The sequence below is a fragment of the Haliotis cracherodii genome, unplaced genomic scaffold (assembly GCF_022045235.1).
Source record: "Haliotis cracherodii isolate W230 unplaced genomic scaffold, xgHalCrac1.p SCAF_15, whole genome shotgun sequence".
Classification (NCBI taxonomy): domain Eukaryota; kingdom Metazoa; phylum Mollusca; class Gastropoda; order Lepetellida; family Haliotidae; genus Haliotis; species Haliotis cracherodii.
This window is the reverse complement of record NW_027266270.1, coordinates 18,736,643-18,750,450: the sequence shown is the minus strand read 5'-3', so window position 1 is coordinate 18,750,450 and position 13,808 is coordinate 18,736,643. Positions and strand designations below refer to the sequence as shown.

The 13,808-nt window shown below is 37.2% G+C and overlaps 1 protein-coding gene across 1 annotated transcript in view; it reads right to left on the bottom strand.

The window, feature by feature from the left end:
• Nucleotides 1-11,360, bottom strand: part of LOC139462350 (tetraspanin-11-like) — an 82,445-nt gene extending 71,085 nt beyond the window's left edge. The window contains exon 1 of the mRNA XM_071244006.1: nt 11,221-11,360. Coding sequence (XP_071100107.1) covers nt 11,221-11,286 — 66 coding nt within the window. The 5' untranslated portion in view covers nt 11,287-11,360. The remainder of the gene's footprint in view (nt 1-11,220) is intronic.
• Nucleotides 11,361-13,808: the final 2,448 nt, after the last annotated feature.

Sequence of the window (13,808 nt, the reverse complement as noted above, 5' to 3'; positions counted from 1 at the left end):
GAAGCCAAGACTTGTACTCCAAGGGAGACCTCCTATCATCTTCAAGTCTTCAAAAGCTAACTAAAACTTAACTCAATACAGACTTATCATGGCAATTGGGATATATGCCTATTGCCCTTTGTAACAGACTTAGACCACACTCAACAAATTGCATTTTCATATTTCCTATTTTATTTTGTTTAATTTCTGCAAGAACATTGTCACATGATACCTACATTTTTTAACTGATCTGCAATTGGGGATTTCAAATTTGGATTTCTTTGAAAAAAACGTTTTTAATTATTTGTCATGTGTTCGTGTCATAACAGTGACATGGGACTGTACAGAAGATTTAGGAAACATCTTAAGGGCCTTACAAAGTCAGGTGGAAAACCCTCTGTATCATGTCGATATTACTTGTCTGAGAAAGCCAAACCAAATTATGGTCTTGTTTTATAGGTCTATTTTTTTTCAATTTTCCTAATCCTCTCCTTTGGCCTATGATATTGACCAAAAGCATCCTTAGTAAAGTAGTAGCAAATAAACTGATCTGGCCTTATAAATGATACCCATTCCTGTGTCCCCCGAGGGACTCGTCTCCGCACTGTGCCATCGCGACAAATGGGAACTGTGGGCTCTTTACAAAGTCTATCTCTCATAATAAAGACCATCATTTTCTTCCATGCAGAATTTCAAGACAGTAACTATAAAAACCACAAGAAACTTCCTAAAAGCAGGTGTTTTTTGTCGTCATCACTGCATGCCAGGAGGCTATTATTAATTGAATGGATTTTATCCATGGACACCTCACTTTAAATTCCCTCGCCTCCCTCGATTGTGTTAACCCTAATGGTGTGTCATCATTACTGGATCATGGCCTATGAAGGACTCACTGAACAAATAACAAATAGAATTTAAGTATGAGCTGGTTCAACATGTCCAGGAATGGGCTTTAGTTAATACATAATGCTCATGCACACTGGCCAAATTAATTATTGGAGGCAGTAGTATGGTAGTATCGTGTTCATGCCATGGATGCAAATATTTTAGCTATGAAAAAGCATATCTCTCCTTTTATACTATAAAGGAACACACAGTACCAACATGTCCAACCCTTGAAGTTCCGGGTAGAATACAACCCATGCTTGCCATCAATGCTGACTATGCTTGTCGAAAGAGGCGACTAACGGGATCAGGTGGTCAGGCTCGATGACAATGTACCGTATTCAACGTAATAAGCGCCCAGGGTGCTCTCAAAATTAGAAATAGGGGGCGCTTATTAGAATATTATTTTGAGTTGAAAGATCATAAATTTCGTGTTTTATGCTAACAGCCTGAAATGTTTACATACAACAGATATATTTTTCAAGAATTTAATTGCCCATAATTAAGTATTATACACGAATAAATAAGTCTTGTGTACATTGATCAATCGGAAGGGGTGCTGATTGAGATTGTTCACTTGCCAATATATTAGCAAATATCGCCGTGGGCGCTTATTAGAGCGGGGCGCTTATTACGTCGAATACGGTATTCCAATTGCCTGGATCGATGCTCATGATATCAATCATTGGATAGTCTAGTCCAGACTCGATTATTTTCAGACCGCCGTCATATAGCTGAGTGTGGCGTTAAACAACAAACAAACATAAATCAGATAAATTTTATTCAAAACAGATTTTTCTTGGCCAAATTCTTTGGATGAGAAATCAACTTTGATACTTCACTTCAAAACTGTTTGCAACTTTCATTGAGATAAGAATGGTTGTGGGCATTAGTCCAATTAGAACTGTTTAACCCAGTCATATTCCTATTTAGTTACACTACAGAGATATTTTAGTCGCTTCTCCGTTTACAGGTGTGTGGCAATCTAGGAGCCACGACCAGTGACGCCATGCTGCATCCTTTCACAGACATTGAGAACTTCTTGAACAGGATTTGAAACCAAATGCTTGAATGGGTGCCAAAATAGATTTCCTCATTCTTGAAGGAAAGGCGGACACAGAAAAAACAAGTTTTGCCATGGAAGAAATGGGGGTAAACTGGAGAGAGCAAACACAAGTGGGGCACCGACTTCCCCGGAACACAATCACAGAAAACAATCGATGGCAACCTGTGGTACTACTCCTTGGACAAACCATGTCACATGGCATGTGTAGCCTGGATTACTGGAGAAGGGGGGGAGGGGGGAGGATTTAACACTGTTGTGGACACGAGGCTGGCTACTGTTGACTGAAAAGCAGGTCAGATGGGAGACATGAAGAGCCTAGAGAAGCAGTGTTGAAAATTCAATATTCAATGTTGGGATTTAATGAATCCTTGACTTTCATCCTTGAGATTTGTTTCTATTGTATTTGAATTAAGGGACTCCTCAGTCATTTAACATTCAACATTGGGATTTAATAAATCCTTGACTTTTCATCTTTGAGGTTTGTTTCTATTGTATTTTAATTATGGGACTCCTCAGTCATTCAACATTCAACATTGGGATTTAATAAATCCTTGACTTTCATCTTTGAGGTTTGTTCCTATTGTATTTTAATTACGGGACTCCTCAGTCATTCAACATTCAACACTGGGATTTAATAAATCCTTGACTTTCATCTTTGAGGTTTGTTCCTATTGTATTTTAATTACGGGACTCTTCAGTCATTCAACATTCAACACTGGGATTTAATAAATCCTTGACTTTCATGCTTGAGGTTTGTTCCTATGATATTTGACATACACGACATTAGCCTCTCTCTATCAGTCATCATAGCATTGATCTAACATTATCCTAAGTATTGCAATATGTTTTACATACCAATGTTTATAATCTAATACAGGGACAGATATTTGTTCCATGATATGAAACTCATATATTTCGTAACATGCTGGCACAAAAACTTCCATTTCACACAAAAACAAAATTCGAAGAACAGTTGCCATGGTTACAGCTTCACTGTTCTGTGAAGTGACATTATATTTTGTCAATATTAATAGTGTTGTTTGTTGTTTAATGCTGCACTGGGAATATTCTAGCTATATGACGAAGTCTGCAAATAAGTCTACAGAGTTGACGGGCCAGACAATCCAGTGATTGCCGACATCATGAACATGGATCTACACATATTGGGATATGATGACATGCATCAACCAAGTCAGCAAGAATGAACACCCGATCCCACCAGTCGCATCTGGTGGACGACAAGAATGGGTCGCTGATGAACACTTCTAACCCAACTCTTCAAGGGGGTTTAACAGTATGGTTGGTTGGTTGGTTGGTTTGTTGTTTAACGCCGCACTCAGCAATATTCCAGCTATATGACGGCGGTCTGTATATAATCGAGTCTAGACCAGACAATCCAGTGATTAATATCATGAGCATCAATCCACGCAATTGGGATCAATGACATGCATCAACCAAGTCAGCGAATCTGACCACCTGATCCCGTTAGTCGCCTTTTACGACAAGAATAGTCACCTTTTACGGCAAGCATGGATTGCTGAAGACCTATTCTACCCCGGAATCTTCACAAGTCAACAGCACAGAGGACGGTATCCAATGTCAAGCTGGCACAGGTACCAATGCCAGGAATACATCAGCATCTCTATCATACTGCAATAGAAACACTTACACCCATCAATAAACATGTCCTCGGAATATCATATTGGGGCTGTATTGTATCCTCCTGTTCTCAACTTATTTATTGACATGATGAATGTGTGCCTAACCCATGTCTACATTTCTTTTAAACACATGGCAGACGAAAATCTGCATGTTTTTCACTCAGGTCTGTGAGTAATCACAGATTTCTGTGTAAACGCGACCTCTGTGCTGTCTCTGTGTCTGTGATAAACTGCCGAACTGTCTAACATCCCCAACAGACTCTCACAGGCACCATCAACCAAGGGCTTGCTCACTCATCTTGAAATTGTAGTTGTCGGCCAACTTAATGTCATGTCTTGAGGACTTTCATGGGGTTCAATACGGAAAACCTCAAAAGCCTCTTATCTTTTTCCAACAATTTACACGAACTGAAACATTTATTTCAATAAGCATCTTAAAGTGAGAAAACCTGGTCTCTCTTGCAGACTCTTTAGCATACTTTTATAATAAAACAATGACCACCAATGCATTATTAACCCCTTTTCAGCTGTAGCAGCCTATACTCAGCCCTTTTCCTGGCTCCTGAAATTAAGAGGCATGAGGGATCATTGGGGGTGAAACGATACCGTAACGTCACAATATGATACGTATCTCGATACAGTGAGTGAGAGTGTGAGTTGGGTTTAACACCGCTTTTAACATTATTCCAGTTATATCACGACGTGTCAGCTTAAGGTGGGAGGAAAGCCCGAAGTGATGCAGGTCTCAGACGTTTACCACTTCGGTGAAACTCAAGAGCACGGGTATGGTGCTGACAAACCTAGAAACATAATCGGGGCGAACCGGGATTCAAACCCACAATCATAGGTTTCTGGCGTTCAAGGGATATGATACATTTCGCGATACACATATTTACGTCAAATTGGTGGAAACTTGACCATAAATAATTCAGAGCATATTCTGAATTAAAATCTAGCTGTAGACACATATGTTAAAAGCCGTTATTTTTAGTAGTGAACTTGGAACGCTAATTACAACACATCTTGTCATTTTTAACTGACAAAATAGCTGGGGGTCATTAAAGGATGAGTAAGTAATATATTTTAGCACGTGTATCGTCTTGCATCGATACATGTATTGTATCGCCACATGAAAAATTAAGATGCGCCCCCAGGGTTCATGACTACCGTTTCCTTCATAGGACACTGACAGAAATGTAAACAGATTTCATGCTTACCACCGGGCACTCTTGTGAACCTATAGTGAGTGAGTAAGCTTTTTTGCCGCTTATAGCAATATCAGAGCGCCCGGGGGACACCAAACATGGACTTCACACATTGTACCTATGTGAGGATCAAACCCAGGCCTTTGGTGTGACAAGCAAACACTTTAAACACTTGGCTACCTCACTCCCCTATAAAATCTATAGGTGTGCTCTCTGAGATTTAAGTTTGACAACCAATGAATATTTTTCAATGAATAAGGAAATGGAAAACTTGATATTCTGTTCAATAAATATGTTCATACGTCATCTATCATCATAATATTCCACATGTTTGTCTGGTCTACTTGTGTGAAGTAAATGCATCACTGGCTTCACTGAGGTATTTTTATAAAAACAAAATCTGATTACGAAGTGCACCCATAATACAAGGGACCCGTGAAGATTCCGGGCTAGAATAGGTCTTTAGCAACCCATGTTTGCCGTAAAAGGCGACTATGCTTGTCGTAAATGGCGACTAACTGGATCGGGTGGTCAGGCTCGCTGACTTGGTTGATGCATGTCATCGATCCCAATTGCGTGGATCGATGCTCATCATGTCAATCACTGGATTGTCTGGTCCAGACAAGATTATTTACAGACTGCTGTCATATAGCTGCAATATTGCTGAGTGAGGCGTAAAACAAACATAATCCCAGGATTTTATTTCAACCATACCATTGTGAAATTAATTGTGATAATACAAGGGACTTCAAACCCTGTACTGTAGAATTATGATTATTAAATGATATACATACTTTATTCTGGTCACTATATGTTAGTCTAACCCTGCTGAAACAGTATCTCAGTTATATCATAGCTGATGTGACTTTAAAACTCTCCCCACTGTCACTCACAATCATGGCACATTGGTGAATTATGGGAGGAAAGCCCAAAGTGCCTCAAGTAATAGACTTTTACCACTTTGGTGAAACCTACAGATAAGAAAATGATGCTGCTGCCAAACCATGGCTCATAAACAGAGCACTTAAGGAATTCATTTTGGACAGATGGTTTTCCTATATATATATATAAAAAAAAAAAAATAATTAAAAAAAAAAATCAAAAAAAAAATCTATTACATTCACGTAACAAAAATGAGCAAAGAAACTTAATATCAACATGATATAACGCTAAGCAAATAACACCATTACTTACACATGTACTACCTATTCTGTTGTGATACTTATCTCTGCTGCTTAACCATGTGTAGAAAACAGTTCATTAACTTCTAGATACTTGACTTAAGTACCCATCACAAAGGTCAACATTCCCACCAGGAGATAGAGACCCCCATGGGTGTACAAACGTGATAAAAGGTACCAATAGTCTAACACCACACAACAACACCATCGGTAAGGCATAATGGGGTGAGGAAGTATTCTTCCTGTCAAGTACCATCCTCCTTAGTCATGCTAGGGCAACAAAGGGTGGCGGGTAGCTGGTGAAATGTACGACTGTCTATATCAACAGCTGATCTCAGAGGCTGATACAATAGCTGTAGCCTGTGCCTGAGGCTGTCACGCCCACATAGGGATGGCAATGAGATTACATCAGTGTTACTGTGAGTTTCCTCTCCGAAGTTAAATATTTTGGCTTTCATGTATTGAGAAAAACTATTTCCAGAATATTTTAAAATCGTAAATTCAGCGTTGGCGTTCTCTTATCTGATGCTTCTGTGATGGCGCTTGAATTATTTAAAACAGATGACACTGTTGGAAATCAACTTAATAGTTTCAAGATTTGAAGTGAATGCTTGTGAACATCATTAATTAATTATTTTTTATGCATATATATTAAAACATGCTTTATCAATGTGAGAAAACCCCAAAATAAGACAAAATTTAAGAAATCATTATCGCAAACACAGAAATACGAAGAAAAAAAGTTTCAAGATTTGAAGTGAATGCTTGTGAATATCATTAATTAATCATATTAATTTGCATATCTATTCAAACATGCTTTATCAATGTGAGAAAGCCCCAAAATAAGACCCAAAAAATCAGAAATCATTACTGCAAACACAGAAATATGAAAAAATTTATCAAGATTTGAAGTGAATGCTTGTGAAGATCAATAATTAATTATTTTAATTTCCAGATCTATTCAACGTGCTTTATCAATGTGAGAAAAACCCAATATAAGACAATTTAAAAAACCCAAAACATTCTTGCAAACAAAGAAATATGAAGAAAAAAAGGATTCTACCATTGGCATTTGATTGCTTCATACAACATGTAAGATGTATCCGAAGCAGTTGGCATTTGACAGTTAATTATTTACTGCATTATTCATGATTAAACTGATGTAGGATATCTATCAAGAAGAAATGCCATGTGTACCAAATGTCACATACAATCGGTTAATACCAACACAATAGCCAACATAACCCATATACCATGCTAAATATAGCTCCACCAAAACAAGAGACTTAGTGTGAACACTGGACATTCAGGTCAAATAGGGTGGGATATATATGATGTATCACATATATAACTGTTGATAACATGTGTCGAGGTGTGTCCATGAATAAGCCAGTATCTCACTCGAACCAGGAAAAACCAACCCACACAATCTTAAGAGTCCTATTTCAATTAGACTTGTGAACGTTTTAATGACTAACACAATGCTGCATTATAGAGGAAATAATGCTGTATGTCAAGGGCTGATACAACCTTCCACAAATTGATAATTGGCAGTGATATATTTGAATAACATGCAGGCCTTAAAGTTTAATTTTTTCCCAAGTAGCCATATGGCTACAAGTATTGTTTTCCAGGTAGCCAGTAGTAAAATCAAGAAGTCAAGCCAATATTGTAGGTATCCAAAAACATTTGAAATTATCTTTTATCAAATAATTATTATAATATGTTCAAGTCATAGCACTAGTCTTGGAATTGTATATTAGTGGAAGCTGTACTGTTATTGTAGTTTTATTATTGGTGACTCAAACAATGATACAATTTATGTTAATTTATCCAATAAATTATCAACTAAAATAAAATACTAATTAGATTAATATTGATGTATTTCGGTTCATTGTTTACTTTAGAAGGAATTATTTTTAAGTACAATTACTAACAGACATGTTGTGTCTACATATCAGTGTTAGAAATTGGCACTAGTCCTGTAGTCCTTACCAAAATGCCCAATGGTAAAGGTATCCTAAGGACTAGTAGAAATTGGCAATTTTTAAGGGTTTTGCTATATGTTATTATTATGAGGACTAGTGGACAAAAACTGTTAGTTTCTAACCCTGCATATGTGTAGCAATAGAATCTAGTTGCCACAAGATATTTTGCAAGGTAGTCATTGGGCTACCTCTGAATCTTAGACAAAAGACAAATTGAAATTTAGGTCGCACTGAGGTCTGACATGGAACACTTTATACAATATTATAGAAGAATGTTAGGGCTGGGACGGGTAACTCGGGTACTCGGGTCGGTTGGGGACTGAATAGGACCCGGGTACCCACAGGACTACCCGGACCCGTGGTTAGTCACGTGATTATATTGTTTAATGACAAAAATGATCTAAAACTCTATGGTTACACTAAAAGTGACAAATGTTCACATTTCTCTCCAACTCTGCACACATTCCTTCTGAATTTATATGTTTGCATAAAGATAAAACTTCAGTCAACTTCAGTGTATGCATGTCCAGCTCATTTTAAACCTGTATCTAAATACATGTTGCCAGGTACGGTCAAACGTTTCCCAATCCGACATTTTGTACCTATCTCTTGGGACCTACAGCAGGGACCCGGGTAGGGTCGGGTAAAAGGGGGTTGGGTACCGGGTAGTCAATTTGGACTCGTCCCAGCCCTAAAGAATGTATTTATGCACAGAAACATACATTCATGGTCTCCTTATAATGTAATGGCTGATGTCAACATGACCCTAACAATATATTCTTACATAAAGTAGTCACAAACAGGAACTGAAGAACTTTATTCCTTTGAAACAAATTAAGAACAACTTTAAGGATAAAGAATATAAATACAGTTGGTTCTCTGCTGACGAAATACTGGAGTGAGTGAACAGAAGAATTTTAATGGTGACAATAAGAATAGCAACCGGAAGCAAAACTTTCATTTTATTTTGTCTCAAAGCACAGGTAAAATTCCTTTATGTGTGTGCTTTGGCTGAAATTTGGGTGAAGATTTACAAGGAACTCAAAATTCCAAAGGCACAAGTTATGACAATTTCACTGTTTGAAAAGTGATTGAAAAGTGTTTGAAAAGTGTTTTCTCTTGTTTTAATTGTCTTGTTGATGCTAGATAGTTTGGGCTAGTCAGCTATGACAGATGATCATATTAAACTGGTATGCCATGAACTGATGCAGGGAGTGAATCATCCAGTGTACAAGTAACAAGGCTGAAGCTCAATTCTGTTGTAATTCTATTAACAGTGGTAGAAACCAACAGTTTTAGCCCACTAGTCCTTATAAAGATAACATATAGCAAACCCCTTAAAAACCTTAACTATTGGGCACTTTGGCAAGGACTACAGGACTAGTGCCAATTTTTAACGCTGATTAAAATTAAAATTCTGTCACAAACATCAGCAAAAAACAATCTGTATATCAATGCTAAACAACTGAATCCGATGCCAAAAGACAAATTCAGGGTAAAACACTGTTACAAGTGAAATGACTGAAGGTAAAAACTATTTTCGACACAAATGTTATTCTTCAGCATGATCAGATTTATGCAATATGAAACAAAGTCTCATCAACATCAAACCATTCCAGAAATGTTTGGTATGTCAAGACTTGTTTGACCATGTTTACATTTGATTATTGTTATACACAATGTTAATGACTGATTGGTCAATTTAAACATACCAGTACTAACTGATGACTGATGCTGACATCCCAGCCAATTGTCAACACTTAGCTACAGACAGCAAGGACTTAGTATCTATGTACTGGTCATAAGAGTAAGAGTTTGACACAACCAAGACAACTATCTCAAAGGTATTTCACTAAATACCGCCACACAAGCCCACTGCTTTAATGTGCTGAAGGAGAGATTGAAATTTAGGGAGCAATGACAAAAGCTTCTACCATCCAATTTGGTGTCAAACAGCATGTTAATAGCAGAAACAGATTTTCACCTACCTCTGGTTAACCACAGCACATGCAATAGTTACACAAGTTTGGCTGCCATTAGGATTGCCAGGATGTAGTGATACAATTGTGCGTAATGATACACATATATACTGGTACGAAACATGTCCTATTCTTAGAATATGCTAACATGTTCTCATCTGTCACATGTTTGTACTCGTATAAATATATAAAGTCATATAAACAGCCATATAAACTTATTAGCCAAGGCTGGTTTGGGCATTATTTACAGTTGATACTGATAGTAGACATACTTTACGGACAAGTACAAGCTGATTGTAATAAATTTGACTGGACCACAGGAATATGTACTTTATATAATTTTAAAAAAATAATTCACCCATGTATCACATATTCCTGCAACTAGACAAAAGTTTCGAACTTGTGGCAAAAGTTGCCGATTGTAAAGAGTGTGTAAACAACATAAAGTCACTTTTACACCTTGGCATTGTCACATCTCTAGTATTCATAAATATGCATTATGCAATACAGACAAGTGTGAACTACAAAGTTAAATTCATATTTAAACTGATGTTCCCTGTACATACTTATACAAAGGTGAACTTTACACTTTCATCAGTGATAGCAGTTTACTGCTAATCTTCACATCCTGCCCTTACCATAATTTGGAGATGTTACAGTAGGTAACAATTCTATATTGACTTTGAAGTGGCAAACAGTGTTACAGACTGTGCATGGAAAATCCTGATATTTCGAAGTAACTAGAATGCAAAGTAATAGGATTTTTTAATCAAATTCTGTTGATTAGTTTAACAATGACTCACAGATGTGCAGTTACCTTAAATAATTCTTGCCGAAAAAGGTAACTTGAAGAAAATTAAGGATCATTATCGACCGGCATCCTTGGAGAAAAGGGTGTCTCGTTGTTGCTAACACAAAAATTGATCAATCACACAATCACCTTCGCCTAATCTGGGTAATTTTGGAAATTCCTTGTTGGAAATTGCAATGATGTAAGGCTCCAGAGAAGAGCTTCATAAAGAACAGACGAGATAACAAATTGTATGACTGGTGTAGTTCAAATATCCAGTCGGGAAAATAATTGCGAATGTGCGGAAACTGCAGATTCTTAATCCATCCGCTGTCAACACTGACGATTAATCCATTCACAGTTCACAACATCTCTCGGGTCAAAAACTACGCGACTGCCGATCGAATTTCGACTGTCAATGACAGAACTGCCTGCATATGTTACTGGAATGTTGAACGCATGCGATTAGGTTAAATGGTAACTTACCCAGAGAAGAATAATAAAGATCACACTGGAGCTCTTAAGACAAAATAATTTCTGATCCGTCCTCATGATTACGTGCTGTTTATACTCAAAGTAAGAGCTGTCGCATCGCACCTGCACTTTTGTTTTCTAACACACTTCCGGTTGACCTCAAACTTGGCCGCCAGGGGGAGCCCCGTGCGTTTTTCTTTATAATACTTTCTGTCAAACTAACGTTCATTCACACTAAGTTGTTGATGCATGAAGGGAATTGCTACAATATTGTTTCGTTGGCGCGTGTTATTTCAACAAAGATTTCATGTTTGTTATGCAAGACGCGTTTAATGAATGAATTCCTAGCCATGTTAGGTCCTTCTTGACTACAGGAAGAAAACGCTTCGACCGTTTATCAGTAACAGTATTGTTATTTCTCGAGTTAGATCTGTCTCGCTTCAACGAACTCACAGCTAATTGGTGTTGAGGTATGCTATGGTAATTGCAATTATACTGCTTGCAATTACAAATTCCAGTAGCTGTGATTGTTGTTTATTGACACTGTTGTTCTGGAGACTAGAGGTCAATTGATAATTCTCATAACTGCAGGGGGATTATGCAGCTGCATTACACACCCTCTTATAATAGTTATTGTTTCTTGCTGTTGGTTCAAACATTAGACAGTTAGTAAAGCAATATTTTAGATCGCCATATGGTAATCTGGAAAAAAGAAACGAATAACAAACAAACCAGTTTGTACAAGAAAATAATATAAAAAACAACAAGAAATACGAAACTTATAATTCATCTTTCATTTCATTCATACATTACGTGGTAAGAGTAAGTTAAGACTTGGATGCAGGGATCTGATCATTACAAACTGGAAATATTTATTAGTCATAACGCTGAATTTCCATGTGGTATTTTCAACGAAACTGCATTACACTACCGGTTTTCCTGTCCAAATTACACTGAGATCAGATCTGAAAGTTATCAGCATCTGAATGGTTATGATCTTCGAACCGTCTTGTCTATGGTTTTTGTTTGTTTGTTGTTTAACGCCGCACTCAGCAACATTCCAGCTATATGACGGCGGTCTGTAAATAATCGAGTCTGGATCAGACAATCCAGTGATTGACATTATGAGCATCGATCTACGCAATTGGGATCGATGACATGCATCAAACCAAGTCAGCAAGCCTGACCATCCGATCCCGTTAGTCGCTTTTTTACGACAAGCATAGTCACCTTTTACAGCAAGCATCGGTTGCTGAAGACCTTTTCTAGGATGATCACGGGTCTCTTGTCTATGAACGTCAATTTAGATAACAAAATACTTCTTGATATCATTGATTCTGTACACATTTTATTCCACTAACAACAGTTGACCTTTGCTGTGTCTCATGTGACATAATATTAAGTTCATACTATTGAATAATATTTGTACTACTGCTGCATATATAGATAGTGGAAATAAATACTTGTTTAAAAGATCAGTTCGAAGCATGCAAGATTCCTCCTAAAAATAGAGGCCGCAAAAATTATGATTAAAGTACGAGATTTGCATTCCACTCAAATCATTCACCTGGTCGGTATATAGTCTCTGATCTGGTATAATATGCACATTTGGTTGTGTCTTAAATTTTTTTCTAACGTTTTGTATTTAATACATTCATCTAAATATCTGATTTCCCAGTAATAGTTTCTACAGCATGTTCACTAATTTCCGATATGTATCATAGGAATACAAATACACGTATGTGTTATCCTTTTTCTGTTTCCCTTTCCGTTTCTTTCCCAGTTCCTTGTTACCTATATTTCCTCCCAGGACACTCCACTCTCTTGGAAATAAAGCTCTGTCGCCCAGTGGTTATAATTATTATTTATTTTAACCGATAACTCGTCACGCCGAAGGCCAAGGTTCGATTTCCCGGACAAGGTGTGAAGCCATATGTTGGAGTCCCCCGCCGTAAAAGACTTAAATCCACCAACCTTTCACACTCTCAAGGGGTTTTATAACATCATTTTCTGTTTCGAACTCAAATTCCGATATTTGACTTCCATTTTACCAACAGATGGCCTTTTCAGAATAATGTATAGAATAAGTTGGTAGGAAAGTTGTACCTGATCGGAGCGGCGTGTTTACATCGTGAAAACACACGTGGGCTCTTGCATTTGACATTGTTAATCATTATTTGACACAACCAATTTCACACTGTCATCACATAGGCATTACACCAGGTATCGAAATTTACAAAGGCACGTATCAGTTAGGTTTTCAGTGAATAATAAGATTATTCTATGTTGAGTATAATTTTGATGATGAAGGACCCCAGTTTTCGTTAAGCGTTATACTTGCGACTAATTCATATCTTCGTTGCTTAATGTCGTGTTCAGACGACACTTGTGTGGAATTAATTGTGTATGAAAAATTGTCGATGATGATTGTACAAATATAGCCATGAGTTAATTTAAACTCATTTATTAGTTCATTGAATTTGATAATAACACATGAACGGTCCTAAATTAGTGGGGTGGGGTTTGTTTACTATTTGTTGCCTGACACATGAATTTACGAGCATACATATAATACATTCTTCTTCCTATAATGAAAAGTT